Here is a 25,941-nt window from a genome sequence, read left to right as displayed (position 1 = left end):
GGGACAAACGGGGGTTTCCCCTAGACATCCGAGCGATGAATGCCAGGCGCTATCCGGAATTTCCAAGCTCGCCGCCCATTCAGTGAAACTACGCGCACCAGATACCAGATACGATACTATGTCTATAACTCGAACTCAGCTCAATTCGAGCCGTGAAAAGTCGCAAGCGCCTGCTAAAGTTCAAATTTCAGCTTTTTGTCGCAGCACCAACGACTCCGAAATGTTTCGCAAATTGACACATTTTTATTGTTAATGATTAACGTTTGATTCCGGTTACCCAACACCCAAACGCACCCATACCAAAGCTACACTAGAAAATAATCTGTGCCACCACTGCGTCAGCAATTAGATTGGTTAATAATAAACGCCAACTTGGGCTCAAAACCCTTGGACACTCACGCACCCAGCAGATACAATAGAACTGAAGTATATGTATACGAGTATATTCTGCCGGGTTATTTATGTGCCAGGATATTGACATTTTTGTTTTGTGTTTGCCGCCGCTTTTTATGTTCCCTTTTTTTAAGATTTGAGAGGGTCCATCTATAATATTAGTTGTGTATCAGAACGGTACTTTATTGTGCTGGCCAACAAAGACTAAAGGAGTTCTCGGAATAGGATCCCAGGCCAGGATACAATACGATTATGATGTACGTGGGGAAATATTTTGATTAAGCGCTACATAAAATTGACTTCGGTTACATTCCTTTTCAACTTCACGCCTAATTTGTGAGTAGAGCTATCCTTTCATTTGAAAATATTCTCATAATATGTGGAAGAGTACGCCCAGCCAATTGACTGTGAAAACAAGTTCTGGCCAACCACATTCGCCAAATATCCCATTACCACCAATTCCTATGGACAATTTGAGTTCTCTCCAATGACACGACTGAATGCCACATGCCATCGACAAGGCGAACAACCCGAAAATTCCTCGGATCGACAAGTACCATATTTTTCAATATCAAATGAACTTGGCTCGATATCGAATGCACGACTGCCATTATGCAAGGGTTTTGTGTGCAGTTCTCACAAGTTCAGATATGTATTCACCTCCGCCCCTCTCGTTTCACTTTTGATATTTTTTGACACATTTACATAAGCTTAGTGGACGAAGGCACGGCACTCACCTCAGTCTTATAAAGTTTCCTATGGTCGAGTGGTATCGCTTGATATTGGATCTCCGGGGCCCGTATCGCTCAAGTCGAATATCGATACGACATGTGTTCGCTTATTAATTCGAAAGCCGTGTGATGGATGGATCGCCCGGTTGGTAATGGTAATAGTAACGGTAATGATAATGGTAATGGTGGAGGCGAGGGAAAACAATCAAAATAGGAGCGACCAACTGTCTCGTGCACTTTTCCACGGAATTTATGACGGGGCTCGGAATCGGAATCGGCTTGGATTCAGATTTGGATTTTGATTTGGAATCGGAATCGGAATGGGATCCGTTATCGCGGCGAGCGGCTTTCGGCGTTCGGCATTCGGTTACACTTGGATATATTTGCACAATTTACAGATGTTTATGGCGCTGCGACCGTTTCGCTTTCCAAATAAATCACGCTTGTGTAAATATCTGATAGGGATGTCGGCTACTGTTTTCCTCCGATAATTGTAGATGAAGTAGATCGAGTTCTTGTTGAAAATAGTGTTGCCGCATTCGAGGCGCACCTGGTCGGTAGATGTGGCTGCGGTCGGAATGCCGCGGCACATGACACACTGGCACCCTGCGGTCGGGATCTGGATGTGGATCTCGGTGTGGGCTCGGGCTGGTATCCTGGGGGATACACCTGTCACCCGGCGGCTCCTTGGGCGGACGGTTCGCAGGTAATCCACATATTTTTCCACTGGCACTCGCGCAACGCACTATGTTTTCAATTGAATTGTTTCTGGGGGCATCTCCAGTATCTGTTTCTCTATTCGAATCCGAATCTGTATCTGTTTCAGTATCTGTTTGTTGTACTTAATTCGTATTCACAGCTTTATTTGCTTTGGCTGGCCGTTCGGATTTCAGGGTTTCCCTTTACAACCCGTCAGTTGACATTCCACACACCCAGCTGAAGACACACACTCGCGCACAACAACAATCTCTCAATAGTGCCTCAATTTCTTTGTTTCCGCACGGAGATCTTTTGGCGATCTTAACGCTTCGCGTCGCGAAACTGTCCGATACTTTTTCAGATATTTGTATATGGGGGCCCGAGAATTTTCCTCGAAAGCTTTGGGTTCACGCCAAGTGGCTCACTTTCCGCCGCTCATTTCGCTATAGATTTAAACTCGATCAGCGCTGTTGAACGACTAACGCCTTTCTGTCTACCTCTACCTGATTCCGATACTTCAGATACTCGGCTCGGTTACAGATACATCGGCGCTGCGCGCACACAGATACACACTTCGGCAGCTCCACTCCACGAGAGAGAGGGCCGTCGTAGCCGAGAGAGTCGAGTCGCCGATCGGGAGAGGAGAACTCGGAAAGTTGGGGCTTTAGCCCCATCTCCATCATTATCGCGATCATGATCACGCATCTCGTCTAGCGTTTCTCGGACTCGGATTCCCAGCCAGCGCGACGTCAAAATCTTCCTCGTTTTTTCGCCGCTCTCTTGAGTGACCACACACACACACACTCAACCAGTTAATTGGTCGATGTTCTCTGGGGTTTTGAGTGGTTTTTTCTCACTAAAGAGAGAATCTCAATCGTTGTTCTGAGCTTTTTAAAAATCTTTAGGCTTCAGGGCAGGCATTTTGGAAAACTTTAAGTGGGTACTTTGAGGTTCGGCTTGTGGCGAAATCTTTACGCTTATTACAATGTAGAATATGCACAAAAATAATTTAGGAAAATATTCTGCACTTGTCCAAAAAATCTCAAATATTTTAATAATATCTTCAAACAGTTCTATTGTTTTGGCACTATCTATGAAATGCTTGGTAGTTTAGTAAAAGGCGACAAGTTAAAACGGCGGTAAACAACTTTGGGGAACAATCACTTGCCTTAATAAAAGCATTGCGTTTTGCTCTCGATTAAAGATTTGAACAAATGCTTCCTTTTAAGCAAGCTTGTGACTAATAAACACAATAGTTTTATTTTATATTTTTTTGGAAATTCCCATAGAACTTTATCTAAGCTAACTAATGTGCTTTATTTTGCGCATTACCCATTTTGTGACATGTTATATTATAGCTCGAAAAACGCCCTACTTACGTCTGACACTCCTGCGAATTATGTATCCAATCAGCCGAGTCGCTTCCTTCGGGCAGCAAAGTGGAGCATCTAGCTCTCGGGGATTGGCATATCGAGCTGCACGAGCGCAATGAGCCAAGTACGAAACCAAACTGTCTGCGCATTCCTGGAGTCTGGGACCTCGGATGCTCAGATGTTCAGAAGTTCAGTTGTTCCGATGCTCGGATGTTCAGATGTGCCAGCCAGCCAGGCAGCGATGGTATAATGACGATGATCACGATCATGATCACCGATCCACCGCACATGCCATGCTATATGGATTGCACAAGTGCGAGCGAGAGCCCCCTACTTTCTGGGTGTGTGTGTGTGTGTATGTGTTTAGGTAACGAAATCCTTGGCAACAACACAAACAGAAAATGAAATCAAAAAGTCAGGAATTAGTATAATTTTATTGGTCGGAAGGCAAGAGGTAAAAAAAGGGCCGCGGTGGCAGCCATAAGAATGACACATGCCGGCTCTTTCGCACTCAGGCACACAGATACACACAAACACACACAGTGCCAGCTAAATGCATTTTAACTGCCTTTTGTTGTTGCACTTGTTTGTTTGTGGAGATGACTCTACGTTTAGTAACTCGGGGCTCTTTCTTTCAACTCGAATGGGAGTCTTCTTGGGCCTCCGAACACCCGCGCATGCGCAGCCAACGTGGCTCTGCGGCAGTAGATTGCAGTTGTACTTGCTGCAGTTGTTGCAGTTTTTGCTGCTGCACTTATTACCAACTGAGCAGGTGCTGCGAACCAGCCAAGAAGACGACGGATAATGGGGCTTGGTAGGTGGAGCTGGCTTGAAAACTTACACAACGCCTAAAGGTTGCAGACTAAGCAGCTAGTTCGCATTCTTAAAAGGTCTGATTGGGAATGATAGTAACTTTCTTTTGAGACTGGTTAACAATCTTTCCAATCCTTACTAATTTACTTACTGAAAGTCGGCTACCGTTTAAGATTTAGAAACAGTACCAATAGGGTTCCTTTGTTTGACCGCCGGAAATGAAGCTCAACTAAGAGAGATCCCAGTTTATGCCCTACTCAGATCCTGGTCCTATTCCATTGAAGACCATTGGCGTCGTCTGGTCGAGAGACTGACCAAATGGAGCATTGCCAGACATTGTGGCTATACTTCAATGTACATCACTTTACTTTACTTCGCCACACATGGTGAACTGGCGCCAAGGCTGCTTAAGTAGCCTTTGTTCCTGTCCAGTTCTTCACTTGTCGCCGTCTGTCTGGCTCTCCAGCCTCCCGACTTACGCAGAGCATCGAATTTCCTAGATATTTATACGGTTCCGTAACAGGACTACCGCGCTGAACTATATTACTTTAATTCTTTATTGTTAAAAAATCTGAACGCTGTAGTGTAAGACATCATCATTATTCAAGTAGTAATTTCTCTAGAAACGAATATGGTTGTGAGTCTCCGCTTTGGCTGCTTAACCCCATGATGCCCCACCTCCCCGCGGTGATTCATGCCCATTGGCGCACAGAAAAACTCCAGAGCACTTCACACAGATACAGAAACAGATACAGATACATTTGCCGAGAAGAAGGCGGGCTCCAAAGTTCGTGGAGATCCTTTTGTATGTTAATCGTCTGTCTGATTTGTCCGTCGTTCTGTCTTTGTGTGCTCTGCTGTTCTGCTGTTCTTGAGATGGTTATGGTGCTGGTGCTGGTAATGGTGTTGGTGTCGTTCTGTGCTCCTCCTTCGATTCGTTTGGTCTCTTCTGCTCTCTCGCTCTGCCGCTGCATCCGGCAGATAAACAGATACAGAGACATTGGCCCTGCGGAATGCCGGCTCTCCACTCAACTTTAATGGCACTTAATTACCTTTCGCACGGCCCAGCTTATCGGACCACCAGAAATCTGAGTCCTTGAGCGGCTTATCGCCGCTTGCCATCCCTGGCGCTACTTTCACTGGACCAAGGAAACGAACAAGTGACGTCCGAAATTCCAAATACGAAATCCATTATCAGCTGCCGTTCATTTATCAAGTGCTCGTGTGTCATTTGTTAAAGGCAAGTGCCTGGCAAAAAGATCTCGCAGCGCAAAAACTCTCGAGTTCTGGATGGGAATGGGTCTCATCCCGATCCTGGACGGGGTACCAGGCGGCGGTCTACTGACCACATGCCAGGACCTCGGACACAGCAGGATCGTCCCGATCCCTTTTCGCATTCTGTTTTCCCTGTCACGCAACGGGGGCGTGAGTCCTAATTGTCCTCGAAGTGGATGGGAACTGCAAGAATGCGGGTTCCTTCCCATAGCTAGGATAGTTTAATCAAAGTCTAGAAGATGGACGCACTTGACAGTAACTATCTGGTTGGTGTTACCCAATCTGATTTTCCAAGAAAAACTCTTTAACTTTAAATTCATATTCCTATGTTAAAATCTTTCAATCTATATCTTTTACTGAATTAAGACACAAATATGAAATGTAGCCGCATGATAGATGACTGACAGAGATAAGGGTGTCCTAATAAAGATATCTATTTCCCGAAAACTTCTCTCCCCCAATTAGGCCTTATGTTGCTATTATTACGTGGTCTAGTGTTTCAGCTGTTTGCACACACACACACATTGTGGTTATAACCAAGAAATGGACCTCATTAGGGTATCCTTTATACGTGTCCATTGATTCGCTCCGTTTCTTCTCGGCTGGCCGGCTAATCAATTACCATCGAGGAGCAACCAAAACGAACAAAAGTCGCCAAACAATGCCGCTTGGCACGTGGACATTCGTCGAGAGCCTTTCACTGCCTTCAGTTTGATGGAAAGGTGACAGTCGCAGTCACTTCAGGAGAACCGAAAACCAGAAACCGAACCGCGTGAGGCAGCCGCAAAACTGCAATAACAAATACAAAAACCATCCATCAGATACAATCCGAATCCGAATCGGATTCCAATTCCTACGACCATCAATTGTTGCTCGACTGGGTCCCTGGATTCTTGTCACTGGACTGTGTCTTTTGTTCAATTAAAACGTTATTATTGTGTGTTTCGCTCTGCGATGAATGACAAACTGGCGGTAAACTGCAACTGGGGACTCAAAGTCTAAGTTGCATCTTGTGAAAGCTGATCCTGAACGTTTTGTAAGAAGCGGGGCATGGATATGGGTTTCGGTCTGGGTTCTTAGCTTGGGTTCGGTTTTGGGTTCGGTTCGGGGTCCGGGATCTTGTGGTAATTCGATGCTGCCGCCGATGTCCCTTCCTTTGTTGTCGTCGGAATCGTTTTGTTTGTTTATAAATTGGTAACAAAGCCTCCTCCTTCGCCGGCCATTAGCCATCAGGATCGGCACTTGATTTATGCATTCTGTGATGGTAACCCGAGACCTTGAAGCGTTTTATTAGCGCCAGTTAATAATTCCCCTGGGAACATTGTAATTTCCTAGGGGCCAGCTCCAAATTAAGTGCAATTAAGTGCAATGGGTGGTTCATAAAAGATGTTCTGAAGTCTATTACCTTAACTTGATTGATGGCAAGAGGCGTTCGAGTTATGCTTTATTATTTACTAGTGTTTTCTATACTTTCTTTAAATTTTAACGCAGACATTGTATATCCATCCTAGGAAACAATATAACTCTGTGCATAATAATGAAGTCTTGGAGCACTCGTCAGCGGCGTGAAGCAATCCATGTAGGAAATGGGGAGGGAGCCACATGGCTCCACTTTATGGAAACAGTTTGAATTCGAATTAACACAGCGGGCAGCCCGCATAAGCATTAAAAGTCAATTGCAATTAAGTTCGGTTAAGCATGCACGTATCTTTTTGTGGGCCTATGTGCGAGAATATCAAAGGTGGATGGCTCGAAGCCCTCTCGAGTGGGCCACAAATCAAATTGGCTCCCAGATCCGGGGATCGAATTGAAATCTGGGCATGGGGCAAGGGAGACCGGGGGTAGGGGATCGGGAGCTGTAGCGCCATCGATAAAACTTAATGGCCCCCATAACTGTTGAGCCGAATGGCGGCAAATTGCAGCGCGCATTCAAATTTATTACTAATTGGGTGTGAATTGCAGGCAGTGCAAGTGCTGCATATGCAGCATGCAGCATAATCGAAATGGGTGCTAATTGATAGGCCTTTGATCTGCGGCCTCTATTTATTTACAGCGATTGTAAAACAACGGATCGTGCATAAAACAAACATTGCACGGCCAAATGGGCATGGGGAAATCGAAATGGGAAGCCAAATGGGTAGTACTCCACGTAATCGCCGGGTCTTCGTGGGTCTGCAGCCAATCCGTTGACTGCACATCAAAATCATCATTAGCACCGGCGCTCTGGAGTTGGTTGCCGGGATTCAGGACCAGGGGTTCTTCTTCGACACATTGCCGTAATGGTCGCATTACTGTCAAGTGGCCAACGGAAGGGAGACATCAAATTTTATGATTTCATAAATATTTAACCAGCGATTCAATCTCGGGCAGTTCCACAACAGTTGCCCCTCGCGTTCTCAAGAGTGCCTCCTTGTTTACACTAACTATTTCGGATCCCGCAACAGAACACATTAATTTACTTTGTCTTCGGGCTGTAAACACTCGTTTCATTTACTGTTGCCAAGTCTTTGGCGTTATCTTCTGGTCTTGTTGCTACCACATAAACTACTCGTAATGGCGCAATAATCGCCACTTACATAAATGTTGCCTAATATCCATTGTTGGTTTTTTATGCATGGGCACTTAGCTTTTGTTTTCCACTCGACTTGTGCAGCTTGTTGTATCCCTATTAATTGAACATCATAATTTTTCGAAGTAATAAAATCAAAGCTGTTTCATACGGCAGAGTGTTTGGGAAATAGAGTGTAGTTTTGTAAAGCAATAAAATAGAAATATATTATAGTGAATTTAGGCAAATAAGGAAGACATTCTTTGTTAGAAGCAGAAGAAATAGAAGTTGCAACTAATTCTAGGAAATCCCAATAGAATGCGAAGAACTAGGCATTTTCACACTCAACCCACTTCCTACTTTCGTCCTTTTTTATCTGAGAAATGCCCCCGATTCGAGCAGAGTAAACATCGACGCATCCATAAAGTTATGTTACATTTGCCATGCTCTGGCCCAATCAAAAGCACCATAAAATAGGCGATCTAGCGATCACTCCAATCCAAACAAAGGCGGGCGCTAAACTCGGCACGATATTGCCAACTTTGTTGCCAAGATGATAAAATCGTTTGAGAATCTGTCACCTTGTCGCCATAAATTCGCAGCTCGAGGTGGCAAAAAACCACAAAACAAGCGAAAGACGAGGTGCCGATGATGGGGAACATAACAACACGCAATCAGCATCGAAATTGAAATCGAAATGGGGAAGGAAAGTCTGGGAAGCACTAAAGTTTACATACTCTTAGTCTCGTAAATTGTAAACAAAATTATTGCAGCGACTGCCGAAATGCATAAGTGTAGCCGCAAAACGAAATTCAATTTGAGCGAATTTGCAAATGCAAATGCAGTTTTGTTTGTTTGTTCGCGCGGTTTTTGCACCGCACTGCTGCTGTTGCTGACCCAAAGAAGAGGGATTGAGAATCAGCCTCGATTTCGGATCGATCGTGGCATATTGGGGATCTATTTTTACCCCCGCCACCAGGCAGATAACTTGTTTATTTATAAGGCTTGTGTTTGACATTGAAAATAATTTATAAACTCTGTTGTCCGCGCAATTTATACACTTATGCACTCGCCATTCACGAGCTTCATTCATAGGGAATCCGCGGCTCGACTCACTCATTACCAATGCAATTGGCAGTGCCGCGCGGCACAGATGTGCTCCACCGCGCAGCACTTAACTGTAGGCCCAAAAATGGTTAAAGCCATTCATGTCAGGATCGGCAAAAAGGAGCCGCATCCATCAGTATGCAACATGGGGCAGCAACATGTTGAGCAGCCGCAATGTTGCCGCAACAATTCCGGCCAATTGCTGCGAAATGTTGCCACTGCCAGCTGGCATCTTGTAAATGCGCCGCATGACAATGAAGCCAACCTGCGCCTCGCCCCATCCCAATCCCAGTCCCCCATCCACCGTCGAACCATCCCGTTTTGGGCAGGACAAGCTATTCTCCTCCGAACCGTTCTAGTCTCGTCTGGTGAATGGCTCATGGCTCATGGCTCTGACTAACTGGCTGACTGGCTGTCCACAGTGCGTATGAATGGAGACAGCCGCTCGTCATCAGCTCTGCGATCAGAGATGGCAGCGTGAGAGCCTTCGATAATGATCAGTATATCAGATTTGTACAGAAATACAGATCTCTAACTAATTCCTTTACTATAGATCTTTTTAAAGTAACGAAATATCCAAAATCACTTTCATTTAAGTAGTATTGCAATCTTCCAAAAGCAAACAGGCCTTACTCTCCTTGGCCATCAGATACTTAAACTTACAACAATTCAAGGCGATAAATCAAGGCTCTCCTGCTCCAGATGGCCGATCTTATCGGAGGTGCCATCTCGAATCTCGATCTTCTAATTTCGCATGCAGCCGCAGACTCGGACTCGCCTCGATTGCCAGATCGCGTGCATTGCTCATATATGGCAACGGGCGCGCATGGCGCACGTTTTAATTAGGATAATGAGTTGTTTCCGGGCTGACATCGGCGGAATGAGCTCCTCCAGCTCCAGCTACAGCTACATCTCCAGCTGAAGCAGATTCATTCAGAGTTGGCCAGCTCAACTAGTTGTTGGTCATCAGCAGTCTGGGCCATAAATGGAGGTACCATGTTGGAATTACAAATCGTTGTAAGTTTAATTAAAAATTAATAAATTTATGAGTTGCCTTTCGCATTAGCCATGCCAATTGTCTCTGGCCAGGAGCAATGCGGTGCAACGATGCTGAAATACTGCAATCTTGCTATGTTGCAATGTTGCACTGTTGCGATGTTGCTGCCTGCTCCTCGTTGATTTATGACTGCTCCTCCGAGAGAAGGAGAGACTGTCGGGCGTCTGTTGGCCCCCATCTTCTAGGTCCTGCATTCGATCTTACGAAAGCTAAGAACAATTCCTAGCAATCAATGTAGTTTTATATGATTATAAAGAAAGATTGATATGAATCTTGGGGTCTCTCACCCTAATACCAACTTTTCTTTCCAAAAAGGAAAGTTACATTCCATTTAAATTTAATTTAGTTTTATATTCAGAAGTAGAGTTAAGAAACTGGCACTTCAAGGAGCACCGCCTTCGGATGACGACTGACGCGCTTCTTGGCCACTTCAGTTGACTAATTACCAGGAGCTAGGGTGGTGTCTCTTGACAAGTATGATCTCCTTTCGGACGTCATTCACAGCTCGCCGGCTGCGGTTTTCACCGGTTTTCCAGCAGCCACGTTGGTGGCCCGGCGCTAGCTCCTGGATTCCTAGATTTCGGGTGCCGGTTCCCAAACAAATACCAAATATTAGCGCTTGCCCTTTCAACGATGGCTATTCCGATACCTAACCCAATCCCGAGCTGGCACTCCGGTGATGTTGTTTAATTGCCGCTCTGACAGACGCACGCATGTCAAGTACAAATCAAAGCGAAAATCACAAATAGATACAGATACTGATGGAGATAGAGATAGCGATAGCGATAGCGGTACCGATACAGATCCAGATACATAGATACATCTATAATGCGGCTAGCTGCGTTTGCGTTAATTTTTTGTTTATTAGGCGGTAAATATCAAAGTTGAGCATAAATCAAATGCTGGCTGGTACATATCCCACAGATACAGGGGCACTGAGAGGTACTCTCGTTGTTCTCGTGTCGAAACTTTTCATTTGTCGACTTTTTTTCCAGTTGGGCTCTCGGTTTTTGGTTTTCGGTTTTCGGCTTTTGGCTTTTGGCTGCGTTAATTTGTACGTTCTACAAAATGCAACTTGTATCTTGTATCTCACGGTCTGTTTGTTTGTTTGTTGCTGCTGCTGCTCTGTTTGTTTGCGTAGCTTGTACGCTCACTTGGCTCTGGGTTCTGTTTAGTTTCAATAACCATTTTCCAATTAACACGAAACGCGTGTTTTTCACGTTAATTAATACAGAACTTTTTATCAATATTTGCAATAAAAATCAATCAGCAGCTTTTGCAATTAATCAACATCAAAAGCAAGCGCTACCCGGCAGGCCCGCCAGCCAGCCAGCCAGCTAATATATTTATGTGCAGATACAGATACAGCTGCGAGCACGGATTTCGTTGTGGAATAGGTACACAGGTATCACAGATACATTAGCCCACTAAGTACGAAACAAGAGGAACAAGTTGCCGCCACGCTTTTCTGCGTTGTTGGCACCTTCCAGCGAAAAGCGTCTGTATTTTTCGTCTGACCTTTGATGGCTTTTCGCGGTACTCAGTGCGCCTTAATCCAGCGTGCTTATATAAGCATTATATAAGCAAATTAAAACTATTATCTAATGAACCGATTCCGGGTAGAACGCGCGAAATTTATGGACCGAATTGCATTTAACTAAATGTACATGTAAACAGTTGGCGAGAAAATATATCCATCCATCCGAGGATGAGTGAGTTATGGCTACCACAGCGAAAGAGTAAGTCAAGGTCAGCAGAGGTGATTGGTGGGGATAAACTAATATCAAATGCGCATATTGGGCACTTAAATGATAATTTACTTTCAGTAGAATATAAGCATGCCCAAAATATATGCATAATTATACAACGGCGTCACAGCCAATGCCCTTTGAACTTTAAAGATCACATCCTCATGCCTGACTGGCCATAGTTCAACAGCTGTTCGATCCGTCGGATCTTGGCTGAGTTTCCCTGGAACTACGCACACCTTCGGTGGAAGCAACCCACCTCCGGATCGCAGACATTGACCAAGCGTTGAAATCAAGTGCATTAATTTATTACACAACAAGCAGATTGCTTCGCAAATCAAATGAACATTTACGGCGCGACCAGATACAAGATACAAGAAAAGTGCATGGCAGCCGCATAATCAATACAATTTGTGCGTTACGCCTGGATGCGACGACAGACGAAAGAGAGGGGCAGACTGGGGAAGAAAGAGAGGCATATATCGGGGGCAGGGTATCCAGATTTGTTAGGATCTGTACGCCGGCAATAGCCAACTGGGCATGTCAGCCAAATGCAGCTCGTGCGGATCAGGAAAAGGTTAACATACAGCCAATTGTTTGTATTATTTTGGATCAATAAGAACATCTCTTAACAGAAACCAAAGTTCAATTTACCAATTGGTTTTATAAAGGATATCGGACTTATGTATTAATCAAGGCTAAGATAGTGGCACTCAGAAAGTGCCCATAGTCCAATGACCTCCTAATATCGTATGGGGTGATAGATGGTGAGGGAGAGGGTAGTCGTGTCCCTGATAGCACACGCATGCCACCACCCACCAGGTGGGGAGTTATCCGGGGTCTTTCCGTCTTTGGATCGTGCCCTGCATAAAGTGATACACTTAATTGCGCGCCAAAGCGATCCATCGCCAGCTACAATCCCCAAGTAGCATCCCTCCTGGCGGTGGGGGATGCCAACAGATTGTTCCTTTTCTTCGTCGTCGTTTTGCCCACGGCGTGTAGCGCACTTAATATTTATTGTTTATTTACACAAGCGCATTAATCGCAAAGCGCAAACGCGCCAAAAACGAGCAGCGCAATTCACCGTAAAGGCCCCGTCGACTGCCCACCCCCAGCCCCATTGCCACCCAACCCAACCCAACCCGACCCCAACACCCCCAGCATTTCGGAGAAGATTTCGGATCGAGAGATTCCCAGCCAGAGAGGGCCAAGTTCCTAACTCAATTCGCTGGAGGTTAGACAGCGAGGAAAATGCAAAAAACAGTGTGATGGAAATGTTCAATAAATGCAAATGAATAATTATATGGAAAGATACATTTAATCCTATAATAATACCCTTGTAAAGCAGCGCTAAAAACTGTTAAGAAATATTTGTTTAATGCATTAAAATGTTACTTGTTAATATGTTTAACCCTTTAGCCCACTGTCTCCATGCCTTTGGCCCACCTGGGCTGATGGTGATTTTGGGAACTTATTGCGTTTCAATATTTAGTTTGGAAATGAGCTTTCTTCGCGCTAGCTCATTTAATTGCTAATTTATGGTCGCACAGGTAGCGATGCCTATTTGAAGCGTTTTTGATAATTGCGATTGCTGATTTGTGGCCAAATTTTTGCAACTTTGTGCCAGCGGGCAGCGCAAAAAGCGACGATCGCTGGTGCTCGTGGAACAAAAATAAACAAATGCCCTGGAAATGGATGCGATTTGTTGCTGTCTTGCAGGGGAATTAAATGTTTGTGTGGAATGGGAATGGGATCCCCATGATGGATATGATGTGTATGATGTGTATTTTCCCACCGAAAAATAGTTACTTGTCATCCGGGCCGAGCTTCATTAATTATGCAATCAGAAGTAGCGGCTAGAGCGATTTAGGGGCATAAATCACACGCTCATCATTCGAAGGCATTCGAACGCAATGTTCGACACTAAATTTGCATAATTCCTGGAAGGCAGCGTCATCGTGCCGAAAATGCCCACAGATCCGATGAGATCCGGGGGAGATCGGAGGGCGAAATATATGCTCGTCAAGTGGCTTAATAGCTTGGGGAAAACAAGTGAAGTTCAACAGTTTGGAGAGCACTCGAGAGCGCCGTCGAAAGGAAAACACTCCAGTAGTGGCCAGGAATAATCGCAGATGACTCGGGATCGGGGATCGGAATCCAATTCGGACTATCCAAATCCACAGCCGATGGCCACGGCCTATTGAAAATGAAAATAACTTAATGCAAAGTAAGCGGCCAACAACGACAACGCTCAACTGTTCATGAGCAAACAAGGTTGTACATGGAACACGGAACATGGAGCTCGCCGCACGGCCATCTCAGCTCGCTGGCTTCGTTGGCTCTTAACGAGGCCGACATCAAACAAAACGCTGGCCAAGCAGCAGGCAAGAGCCACAAGGCAACAGGCACCCAGCGACCAAGACCGAACCAAGACCAAGACCAAGATCTCATCTCGATCTCGAGGCTGGGCTTCACTGCTATGTAAACAATTCCTAGGCGATGTGTCTGTGTGCGCCGCTAACATTTCACTCAGCATGCTTTAGGCCAAGGAGCTGCTGAATGCGAAGGGATCGAAGTGCTGGTACCCTGGGATTAACTTAGATTCCAGGAATAGCAAGGGCACCTACACCAGCACTGATAACTCATGACTTAGTTTGACTTTCTCTAAAACAAATGGTCAGCAAACTAATCAAAGAGTTTTGTTAGAATCACACATATTCGATTTGATCATCAATGATCATTTATTTTAGTTGTAGTTGCTTTTGAACCAACCCAATTTGGCACCTTGTTAACGCTTTCCCGACCAATCAACCGATACCCCCATGGAGAACGAGTGCTGGGCAGCAAGAAGATCACTCCACTCTTCCCTCGCCGCGATCACTGGTAATGTGAAAAATTTCTTAGTCAAATATTGACCAGGGCCAAGCAAGAAAGAAGATCCAGAGCTGACGAGGTTGATGATTTTTCAATTTGGGTTTTGTAGTTTTCCGCTGCGATGATCTTTTGGCCGGCCAAACAGAAAAAGAAGTCGAGGCCTCGACTTGCAGCACTTTAAAACAGTTCATTTCTTTTGTCAAGGCGTTGGGACGTCCGAGAGACATTCGTTTAGAGATTGCCGCTCGGCAAATGTGGCTGGCAAATGACAAACAGGCTACCGAACAAGTTAAAATATTTAAACATGTTTAGTGATTTGCTGTTAAGTAGTCGGTAATGCACACGGGCAGTACACAAAAAAAAAGAGGAGAGTGTGCAGTGAAAAAAACAGATTATATATGCTGTGATGTTTATATAATATTATTGAATATTACCCCGTACTAAGTGAGATATCTGACTGCAAAAATATATGGCCTGTACGCAATTAAGACGTTTAGATAGATAGTTTTAGCCGCTTGAACTTTGACCGATCGACAATCATCTTTTACGATTTAGCGGCACTTGCTGTTGCAGTTGCAGTTGCAGAATCCGAATCTGAATCCAATTCCAAATCCAAAACCGAACCCCAAGAAGCTGCACCAGTGTTTGTTTATTTATTTGCCTTCGGCTGTTAATAATTTATGTAAGAGCGTGTGGGCACTTGGAAAATAACAAACATCGCTCGCCGGGTGCAACCACAAATCTCCTGGCGAAGTGTAAAGAAAAATTGTGATTTTGAACTTGACGATTCGAAAATGGGCGGCTCCCTCCTTTAATTAGCATTGGTAATGAGATTTTAATACTCCCCGCGATGGGTGTGTGTTTGTGGAAAGCGCAGCGATAATGCCCATTGATCTCAGGCGGCGTATGCGTGATATTTGTCGAGTCATTTGGCCGAGTTCGAGTTGTTTGGCCAGCTTCGATTTGGCTTTCTTTGTACATAGTTCATTCAGATTAACGGTAAGCATTGTGGGCCTTTTGTGGATGGGGCAATACTACTATATACTAAAATGAAAGTGATTTCCTGTACCGATTAGAAGAGCAACTAAGATCATCCTTGATATTAATACACCAATTGTCAGTCAGCATTCTTGTGAATAAATTCCATTTCCGTATATCCCAAGAATTCGCCAACAGCTTTATCTGCTTACAAAAACACACTTGTATTTACTTTATGAGTTTTTAAGTTTTCCCTTTCAAAGCTGCCCACATTCGCCCGTTGACTGATCCAATTTCTGGGGAACCTTGCCACACATTCGTCAGTGCAACTCGAATAGAAAACAAACCATTAATTTGCCGAGCAAACTTCTATCGAATCGAGTGCCTATGGAGAACATCATGCCATATTTCTTCCTGATTTTTGCATTCGCTAAAAACTGGCTAAAACACTTACAAATTGTTGAAATTCTATTCTTGGAAATACACTTTCAATTATTATTTCCCGCTAATACACACACAAACGCGCGGCGACTGGCAAATAAACAAAGCGAGTCGGAAAATAGCGTAATTGCAAATAGCAAATAGCAAATAGCTAGTAGAAAATAGAAACAAAGTCTTGGGATTCCAAATCAGTGCGAAATATTTGCAATGATTACGTGAGAGCGAGCCGCCAGTGGAGAAAACCCTGCGCATAAAAAATATGCCAAGCCAAATAAATAAGGCGTCTGCAGCAGCAGCGAGGAGTACATTTCTGTATATTAAGTGGCCGAATCCGAACTAAACAAATCGAAAAGCCCAAAGTGAGAACAAGTGGCACGCATGGGAAGTCTGCCGCAGACCTTATAATAAACAAATGGGCTGCCAGAGCAATTGCACGTAGCGTACGTTTTAAACATAAACAAACCAAAACAAAAGCCCCCGGCCTGCCCCTGCCCCTGCTCCACCCAAACCGCCCGAAAAAGGCGGCCCATAAAAATTTCAGAGGCACTCGCATCAACGGCAACTTGTTTTCCATCGCCAGACGAAACGCCAAATCCAAATCTAAATCCACATCCAAACCAAATCCAAATCCAAAATCAAATCCAAATTCAGATACTTTGATTGTGACTGTGAGATACTTCTGCCGCGGGGCAGGGAAGCCGGGACTTTCCGGGGCGATCTCTTGCTGTGATTTTTATGCACAACAAGCTGCAGATGAGCGGCAAAAAAAAATCAGGGGAAAAAGAGAAAAAGGCAATTTTTAATCGAAACGAATTAATGAGCAGCGCAGAAAGCGAAATATTTTTGTTGAAATCGTTAAAAGAAGCGCACGCCTGCCGATGATGATGATGTCCTGCAGCGCCGGCCAGCAGATACAGATACAGGTACACAGGGAGAAAAACGGCATTTAATGGCTTATATGCACCAAATACTACATATGTGTGTGTGTGTGTATTTAAAGTGAACAGCTAGCAAGGCTTCCTAAACAAAAGGCAAGTGTGTTTTTGATTGATGCTCAAAGCAGCAATTGTTTGTTTGCTTGTGTTTTTCCGCGTGTAGATACATCCATCGGATCCAGATACAGATATGCATAGTTGGAGTAGCCGCTTAACCTTGACCACGCCGCCCAGCTGGGATGATGATGTTGCAAAGTGGCTACTCCAAGGAATTATCCCGGCTGAAGCCCCCAGCCACCTGTAAACGGCTTTTGGCAACAAAATCTGTCTAAATATTTTGTGGCTGGGAGAACGAAACATTTATGATTTGTGGCCGCTCAATGAAAATGCGTTCATGGAAATGAGGCGAGTGATTTCGAGGCCAGCTGAAAAAAAGCGAGAAAAGGCAAAAAGAGAGAAAAAACATATTGCATACATATGCGCGCCTTGCCGGCCGGTAAAATATACACTTTGCGTCTGTATCTAAGTATCTGCTCTTCCCTCTCCACTTGTATCTGTATCTGGGCCTGCTCTTGGCCCACTGAAATTTATGTTTGGTCATTAGCATCAACAAGCTCGCCTCGCCTATCGCAATTAAGTTTTCAAAGTATTTCAATTATTTTAATTTATCCGTGAATTCGGCTATCCATAAGTTTTTATGGCCCGGCCCATAAATGCCATAAATAAGTACTATTTTCTCGCTGTGGCTCCCTCAAAGCGTTCCGATCGGATCGATTGGAACATTCTCAGTTTCAATTGACTTTTATGGTTTAATTATTTACACGCTGAAAGTTGCATGAAATTTCCAAGGCGAATCTTTATGGTAGGCCCAACTCGATGGTCATGGCAGTTCCCAAAGTTCATTTACCCGCGGAGAGCCTTGGGCCAACTATTGCGCAGATTTGATGAAATATAGGCACACTTTATAGGGTGGAGTCCCGTTAAACTTAATGAAACGGTGCGGGGGGATCAAAGATCCTAATGACCATCAGTTCGACACAATGATCATCATATGCTTGATTCCCCAAAATTTTGCATGTCATGCATACTCTTTGAAATGTACTATTTCACATACTTGGCGAAATTTTATTGGATGAAAATTTCGCGGGCTAAAATGGTTTTTCTTTTATTTGGGCGAAAAATCTCCAGCCAAGCAACCGCAGATTTTTCCACTTTCGGTCGTAGGCGAAACTTTTCCATCATATATCAAACGGATCGGAGAGCGATCGAGATTGGGAATCACCTGGTAGGTGGACTTCCTGGAAGCGAAGTTCTTTCGGCTAATTCCCGCCGACATCGAAACGATTCGAGTGAATCTGAGTGTGAATTTTGATTTTGGGCGAAGATCACTCAGAGTCAGAGGGCAGAAAAGTTGGATAGTGGCAGGCAGGCAGCTTCCAGCTGGGCAGAAGCGGTCTCCAAATCGATCGCATTAGTATCTTAATCATGGCCGTCACAGTCACAAATTGAAGCGATCCATCAGGCAAAATTTGAGATGATTCTCGCCCCTCAGCCACTGTCGCCGTCTCTTTCCCTTGCTCTCTATCCGTCCCTGTCCGCACTCGTAATATCTGCAACCAGTTACGGGCTTTGGGGTCGTAACTATATCTGTGCTTACGTATATGGGCAAATCGCACATGACTCGATCGATCGTTAGTGGGCCGCAAAAGCTGCTAATTTAAAAATAGCCCAGCTAAAATTAACTTTTTGCGGTTTGCATTAATAAAAGCAAATGCTATCGGTTTTAACTGGATGCTGCTGTATTAGCAACCAGATCAAACTGATGGGTTCGATTCGGATCAAGATCGGCTTGCCCCTTTTAATGGATTCGAAGGAGCTAAGATTACATTACTCATAGATCTAAAAAAATGTTCGATAGCAATCGTTAGATTTGTTGTTTGGTATATATACAAATTAATTGCTATTTGGTAAACAATACAGGGTATCAGTTCGGAGACTACCCCACCAAATTCCGCCTCATATGATTGATTTGCATGCAAATTCTCGGCCGCATTAGTTTTCATTGCGAATTTCTTCGGAACGAGTTGCAGCTGAGCCTTCGTGGAGCTGCATCTGTTGCACCTGAGTGGCTGGGAGTCCACTGCAGATATCTTACCACCTGCTGGGCTTTTCGGGGTTTTCACTTTCAAATCGAGCTCGCTTGACGCCGCCTGATTGACAGCCGGCGGTTTGGGCGCCACAAATAAAGCTTAATTAAATAAACTCGAGTATTCGAGGGGCGGCAATTGCCGGAGAAAGGGGAGCTCGCGGTGGCTATTGCTATATATATATATGGACGTGTGCGGAGTCGATCTCTGTGCATGCTAAAATAAATAAATAACCAATTTTTAATTGAATTTCTACCTACATTTTTAACCTGTTTGACGGCATTCCGTGGCAATCAACGTCTCACTGCCATGCCAGTTGGTGGAGTGGTCGTCGTTGTCGTCGTTCGTTGTTGTCGTCGATGACGCTCGTTGTTTTTGCTTTTGTTGTCATTTTTGTTGCTATTGTTGCTGTTGTTAGTATATTTGTTGCTTTTATTATATGCATAGTGGGTACACAGGCACAAATTTTGGTCCTACATTTGCATCGCAACTCAAAAACTTCACCAATGCGAATTAATCAACTAATCGAATAATGGGGAGAGCTTTCTATAAGGCTTTTGATATTTATTTATGACAAGGGTTCTTTATACACAACATTTTCTCACGGTGCAGCTGTTGCTGTAAATTGCTACAACCAAGCGCCGTTGCCGCCTCAGCAAACCTCGTGCTGCTTTTTCAGCCCCTTCTTGGCGATCCTCTTCTGCTCGTTGTTATTATGATTTTTTCCTCTTTTCCAACTCACAACAAAGAAGACCTTTTGCCGTGATGCCAAAGGGGTGGGTGAGACAGGGAGGAGGGAGAGTGGGCGCTTATCAGGGGCGGCGAGGTAACTGAGTGGCGCAGGGTGGAAGGGGGGAGGGGGCAGGGCGGACCGGCGGAGACGACGAGGCTACCGCCGCCTTAAAAGTGAAGTCAACTGAAGTGATAGCCGCAGAAGCAGAGCGGAGCTGGAATAAACGCGTGTCCCACTCAGACCCCGAAAAACAGGGTGTCCACAATGGCGAAATATCTTTAAAATATTTTAGGAATTACTAAAAATATTATTAAAATATTCAGGGGAGTTACCAAAAATGATTAAACAAAATACCCATGCATGTAAATTATTCAGCACACATCATACTGCCTATAAAATTGTAATCGCTTAGAAAATAGTTTATATATCATATAATGGTGTACTAAATCCTTAATCACCCTGTTCCAGAATGAGTGTGTTTGCGCCACTGGCACTTTCTTGGCCTGATAAGAGATTTGCATCAATGAAAATGGAGCACTTTGGAGTCGGAGACAAAAATGTGAATGCACCGCAGGATGTTGACTTTACAGCCGCTCTGACTAACTGGAAAATCCCCCATTTCGATAAGTATTATAACTAGAAATATATATTTATCCTTACTGACCCACTGAAACTTCCATGCAGCTATGAAAATATGCACTTTATGGTTTGTTTGCGTTGCAATTATTTTGTTGCTGCTGAGGTTTCCTTGAATTTTTGTGGTTGGCAACTAAGACATGTAAATCTTGTTATTGAATGCTTGCAAAGATCTGGATTTCGAATCTAGTTTACGCTTTTCGAATCCAACCGAAAGTGGTTTCAACTGCCGTATCCAGCTAACTGTGAAGCCGTCGTCCATAACTATCTCTCTTCCACCGATGATCATGATCACCACGACGTTGTAATCAAACAAACAAACAAACAAACAGTGGATAAAAACAGGCCGAGGAACGTGTTCTATCTGAAAATGGGATGATCTTGAAAAACGAAATCTAAAGCCTATGTTCAGTTTGCATACTATATATTTGCCACATCTAAAGCATGAATGAATTGCTATATAATTTGTTATCCATTTTGTAAAGTCCCGAGAAAACAACGACCCCTAATCAATCCGCTGTGCGAATTTCCTGCTGGCCCACTTATCAAACTCCAAAACATATGTTTGGAGGAACCACAAGGCTCCTGCTGTACAATAGTACTACAAACTAAGCTCTGTAACGAAGTCTACTGATTAGTGTCCCATTGCCAGTAGACTACAAAATACAGAAATATATGAAAATAAGTGGCTGTTTATTATCGTTTACCCAGAAGAACGAAAAGCGAATTCAAGTTCGTTGAAACGAATTTGCCAGTGGCAACAGCTGACTAGAGAATAAGTGGGAAAATTAAATTCAGTATGAAAAAACAAACGGAAAATATGTAGTATGTCCGACGCATAACTGTAAATGTAAATGGTGTCCCTCCATTTGAGGCTTATCGAATAAAAATAACTCATAAATAAATAATTAACATGAAATATGCGTGTGTGTGTGTGTGTATGGGGCCCATGTGATTTGAGCGCCAAGTGATTTGAACTTTGAAGGCAAGACAAGTTGGGCTGAGTTATGAATTTATCTAAAATCACAGCATGTTGTCGTGGCTATTTCCCATTTGACAAGTGGTCTGGCCCAAGTGTCAGACATGATAAATCATATGCAATAAATGTGTATCTGCGAAATTGAAATTGATACCGATAGCGATATTTGGGCGAATCGCCGGGGCAAAAGTGAATTGGAAAAGTAACTCAAGTTCGCATATTAGGCATACGCCGCGTTGAACGCCGAGTGAAACTACGGCGCTTGGCATCTTCTGGACCGAAAAAACCAGTATGGCCGGGTTCTCGAAGAAGATGACCTTATACAATATATTTTCGAGAGAGAATTTATAAAATAAAAAGCAAAATTGATCAGTTCTCGATTTGACAGACAGAAGACAGAAGATCGTTGCCAAATCGTGTCGTTTCGTTTGGCCACCTTGAAGCTGAGTTCATTCATCTTCGTTTAGCATAGAAGTTTAGCAGGTGATTGAGCTGGGCTCGCTCGACTTTTGGATAAAAATGTATACGAATATTGTTAGATACTGGACTAAAGAAAACTCGGAAAGTGAAGTTGATACATATTTAAATTGTTTCAAAACTAACAACAAGTAAGCAGTTAAGTGAAATATTCTAAGCTGTTTGATAATTTGTTGATCTCCAATAGCTAGCGTTTCTTTGCTATGATTATGATATAATAACACATAATTATAGTTTAAGCTTTGCACCTATCAAATCACACTTCTTGTGCAATCCAATTGGTTTTCCAGTCAAGGTGTATCCCATAAACCATAAACCCATCGAGCGGCAGCCAGCGATATCGGATATCGTTCTCAGCTACCTTGGGGCGCCACATCAGGCGGAAATCTGGCATCGGAATGGCCCAAACGGTAGACTGAGGTGCAAAGTCCGGGCCAAAAGCACCTGAAGCATTAGTTGCAGTTGCAGTTGCCACCTGCTGCAGCCTCTTGTTCGTGGGGCAATTCAAGTACAGGCGAATACCAATGGAAATATTTTTGTGGCTGTGTGCTGTGTGTTGTTTGCATGGAAACGTGATAGCAAAAGTTGTTGCTGACCGGGCCAAGTTGTTGTTGCCGCTGTTGCTGGCCGCATCTGCTTGTGGAATTTATTTATCGTTAAGAAATGCGTGTAAAATAAGTGAAACTATTGGGAGTCTCAAGCCTCCAGAGACTGACCAGTTTCTTTCGGCGGCCAACGGGGGGGATGCGGTTGCTAATGCCACCACTTTTGATAAAAATGTTGGCCTAAGCCAGTTGTTGCTGCCTGCTGATGACCAGTAGCCACTTAACTTGGCCGAGAGCGGGCCGAAGCGGGCATGGGCAGCAAATTATTGCCGCATTGCTCAGTTGTTGTTATCAGCAACGTGATTTGCCAGGCCAAGATGAAGATTGAGATGGAGATGGTGGTGGTGATGGGATGGGATGGCATGGCATGGCATGGAAGTGGAAGCCAACTTCAACTTGGCTGCTTCATTGCGTGCTCACGATTTTTATTTCATTTTCGTCGAATTTCCGAAAGTGGTAGACCTTCATGGTCTCTTCGTCAGCTGTTGCTATATCGGTGTAGCTATATCTCATTATATTGCTGCGCTTTCTTGCTGATGTGTTGCTTCTATGTAGCTGCTGCTGCTGCTGCTGCGGTTGCTTAGTTTTGTTATCGGGCTTTATTTCTGTGCCTTTGCACATTTCGAAGCTATCAATTTCCCACCTAGTAGCCAACGGGTTTGCTGCGCCTCGCGAATGCAAATGCAAATCGCAGTTAATAAACTAATTGAGCCTAGTGGGGTGAACTTTAACACTGATTTAGTGCCCCCAGTCGCATTAGCAAGGCAAATCGAATAAATCGATATAGATACCGATTAAGATTCAGATTCAGATTCAGATTTCGATGCTGATTCCGATGCCATGTGGGATGGCTTATGCAATCGTGATCGATCAAACCAAACCAAAGCAAAGCAAAGCGAAGCTAACCCAGCCCAGCCCAGCCACGCCCAGCCAGTCACATATAATTATTCAATTAGCCAAATGGCGTCATAAATTAACGAGTATATGGCATATGGTCAAAGGGTTTTTACCATGGCCAATGTCAGTGTCAGCCGCTAATTGTGACTGGTGTGGAATGCCGTTGATTCAGTTCATCACTTGGCCCCCATGAATATGCAAGTGACACCCGATCTCCACATGTCTCTGCTGATAATGTCCGGGGTCTAGAGATAGAATTTCACTTTTTACCCGGAGACTGGCGTAAATCTGTCGAAACTTTATGCAGCGATATCAAGTTGTCGGAAGGGACTTATCTATTGGCAAACTAGATTTCCTCATAATAATTGAGATTTTGGAGGTGTCGTCATTAATGTAAATGCATCACAGTGAAATGGTTGCAAAGTTTATCATTAGAAATCTAAACAGTTCTAAAGTCTCAGAAGAAAATAAGTATAATATACTGCAAATTCTGTTGTTTCAGAAATAATCCACTGACTTCTGGGTTACATGTATATATTTCTTTCACACTTATATAATTAATCAGCCAGTCCATATGCATTGTATTCATATGCATATGTGTATGTGACTCACGCATTGCACCCAGTTCCAGTTTTCCCAGTCAGCTGTTTAACAGCCGTTCAATTGATTCGATTGATCTCGAATTGGACACGCGGCCACCATGGCGTATGCGCATTATTTGCTAACACTCTCGACTTGGCTTACCTGGTGCACCTGCTGCACGCCGCTCAGTTACGCTCCAAAATCCACAAATCCTTTGGCTGCAACTGCAACAACAACCAATTCTGGCAGTTCGCGAACGTCGCATACATTATACACTGGTTCGACTCGGATATCCACTCAGATACTTTCGACCTATCTATCTCGCTGTGGCTTCGATTCGATTCGATTCGACTTCGACTTCGATTTTGGCTTATGGAAATCACTGGCACTTCACATGTTTGCTGCTGACGATGGTGGCCAAGCTCAGACTTTGGCTATTTTCGATTTGGATTTGGCACACAGACACATCACTCACTCACACTGGCACACTCGCAAGAATGGCGATGGTTACGAATATATTATCTGATAGCGAATCGGTATCAAAAATCGGAGAGGCTTTGGCTGGCTGACGAGCGATTGCGGAAACGAGAACGAGAAACGACGGGAGATATTTCTGTTTTTTCTGTGGTTCTTCAGGCGCGACTATCAGCGTTTAACTCGGATTTACTTTATTTTATGGCCGCAGAAACCGCGAACGATTACAGAGCAGAAAAAAAGTGATTAGAGGCTGTATATTCGGTTGTAACCAGCGATCTTTCGCCTCGATTTGGCGACACTCTGTGGACGAACGAACGCGTTTTTCGGTTCCGTACAACGAGCGTTGAGCGCAAAAAACTGAATGAGCGTCCAAAGCGGCCGAGGCAAGGCAAACAGGCAGGCAAAAGCGATCCGGAGACGGAGCAGCAAAAGCAAAAGCAGAAGCAGAGCCGAGCAGCAGCAACAGCAACATCAAAGCAAAGCACAGCAGCAGCAGCAGCAGCAACAACAGCAGCAGCAACAGCAACACAAGCAGCAGCTAGTTAGTTAGTTTTGAGCTCGTAGTAGTGAGAGTCAATCGCACACACACTGCCGACCACGAAAGCAAGTTGCTTAAGTCGCTCAAAGCGCCATTTAAGTTGAGTAATTAAAACAGGCAGTGTGTGTGTGTGTGTGCGAGTGCGATTAATTATTAATCAAGCCAAAAAACAACAAGCAACCGCTAAGGCAACAATAACAAACAAGCCAGACTCACAATTACAATATTTCAGCTCTCTCAGTCGCCGTCTTCAGTCCACAGTCTCCGGTCCACAGTCTACAGTCAACGCAGAGTCTTCGGTCCTCGGTCTTTAGTGTTCAGTCTTCTGTCTTCTGTCTCAGCTGCGATATCTCGACTTTCTTCAAGCCTCTCTTCGAGCCAAAGCCACAGAGCTGTTACACATTTGACTTTTCGGCGCTGCGGCAACTGGTTCGGTTTATTTTTGGCTCTAAATCTCGGACTAAGCCGCGGACTTCTCGAGACTGCAGCGCTGCTAATGCAAATCTAAATTGATTGCAAAATGCTTAGAGTCCCGAGCAGACAATCTTTCGAGTTGATCGGCGTTGCCGGATTGTTCGGCTTGTTCGAGTTATAGGAGCTAGATCGTTTTGAGATATGCCAAAGTGAGAGTTTAATGAAGTCGGAGCACAAAAGGCAGGCAGAGCCCCATTTGACTCATAGATCTGTTAATATTTTTCAAAATTTTGTTTGTTTTATTTGTTAGTTAGGTCTTGAAACTAATATTCCCCAAGCCTTACTCTCCATATCAATCATACGCCTCGTGTGCCCATCTGGCAACGCTAGCTGCCCAAATCCATGCAGCAAACTTAATTGATGCCGCTGATCTGGTTGTTGTTCTTGCCGCTGATGTAATTAAAATATTGCACTTGTTATTTTT

General features: G+C 44.2%; 1 protein-coding gene across 3 annotated transcripts in view; it reads right to left on the bottom strand.

Annotated features, from left to right (window-relative positions):
- The window catches only part of LOC6730715 (protein decapentaplegic), a 31,081-nt gene extending 6,202 nt beyond the window's left edge, over positions 1-24,879 (bottom strand). The window contains exon 1 of one of the 3 annotated variants that reach the window (XM_039291276.2): positions 24,191-24,879. In XM_039291276.2, coding sequence (XP_039147210.1) covers positions 24,191-24,293 — 103 coding nt within the window. In that variant the 5' untranslated portion in view covers positions 24,294-24,879. Of the gene's footprint in view, positions 1-1,130; positions 2,350-3,202; positions 3,445-24,190 lie in introns of those variants that run through there. The other 2 variants (XM_039291279.2, XM_039291277.2) reach the window with 2 other exon arrangements.
- Between the last annotated feature and the right edge of the window lie 1,062 nt (positions 24,880-25,941).

This window comes from Drosophila simulans, chromosome 2L, assembly GCF_016746395.2.
Source record: "Drosophila simulans strain w501 chromosome 2L, Prin_Dsim_3.1, whole genome shotgun sequence".
Taxonomy (NCBI): Eukaryota; Metazoa; Arthropoda; class Insecta; order Diptera; family Drosophilidae; genus Drosophila; species Drosophila simulans.
Note: the sequence above shows the minus strand (reverse complement) of the source record. Positions and strands in the feature narration are given on the sequence as shown.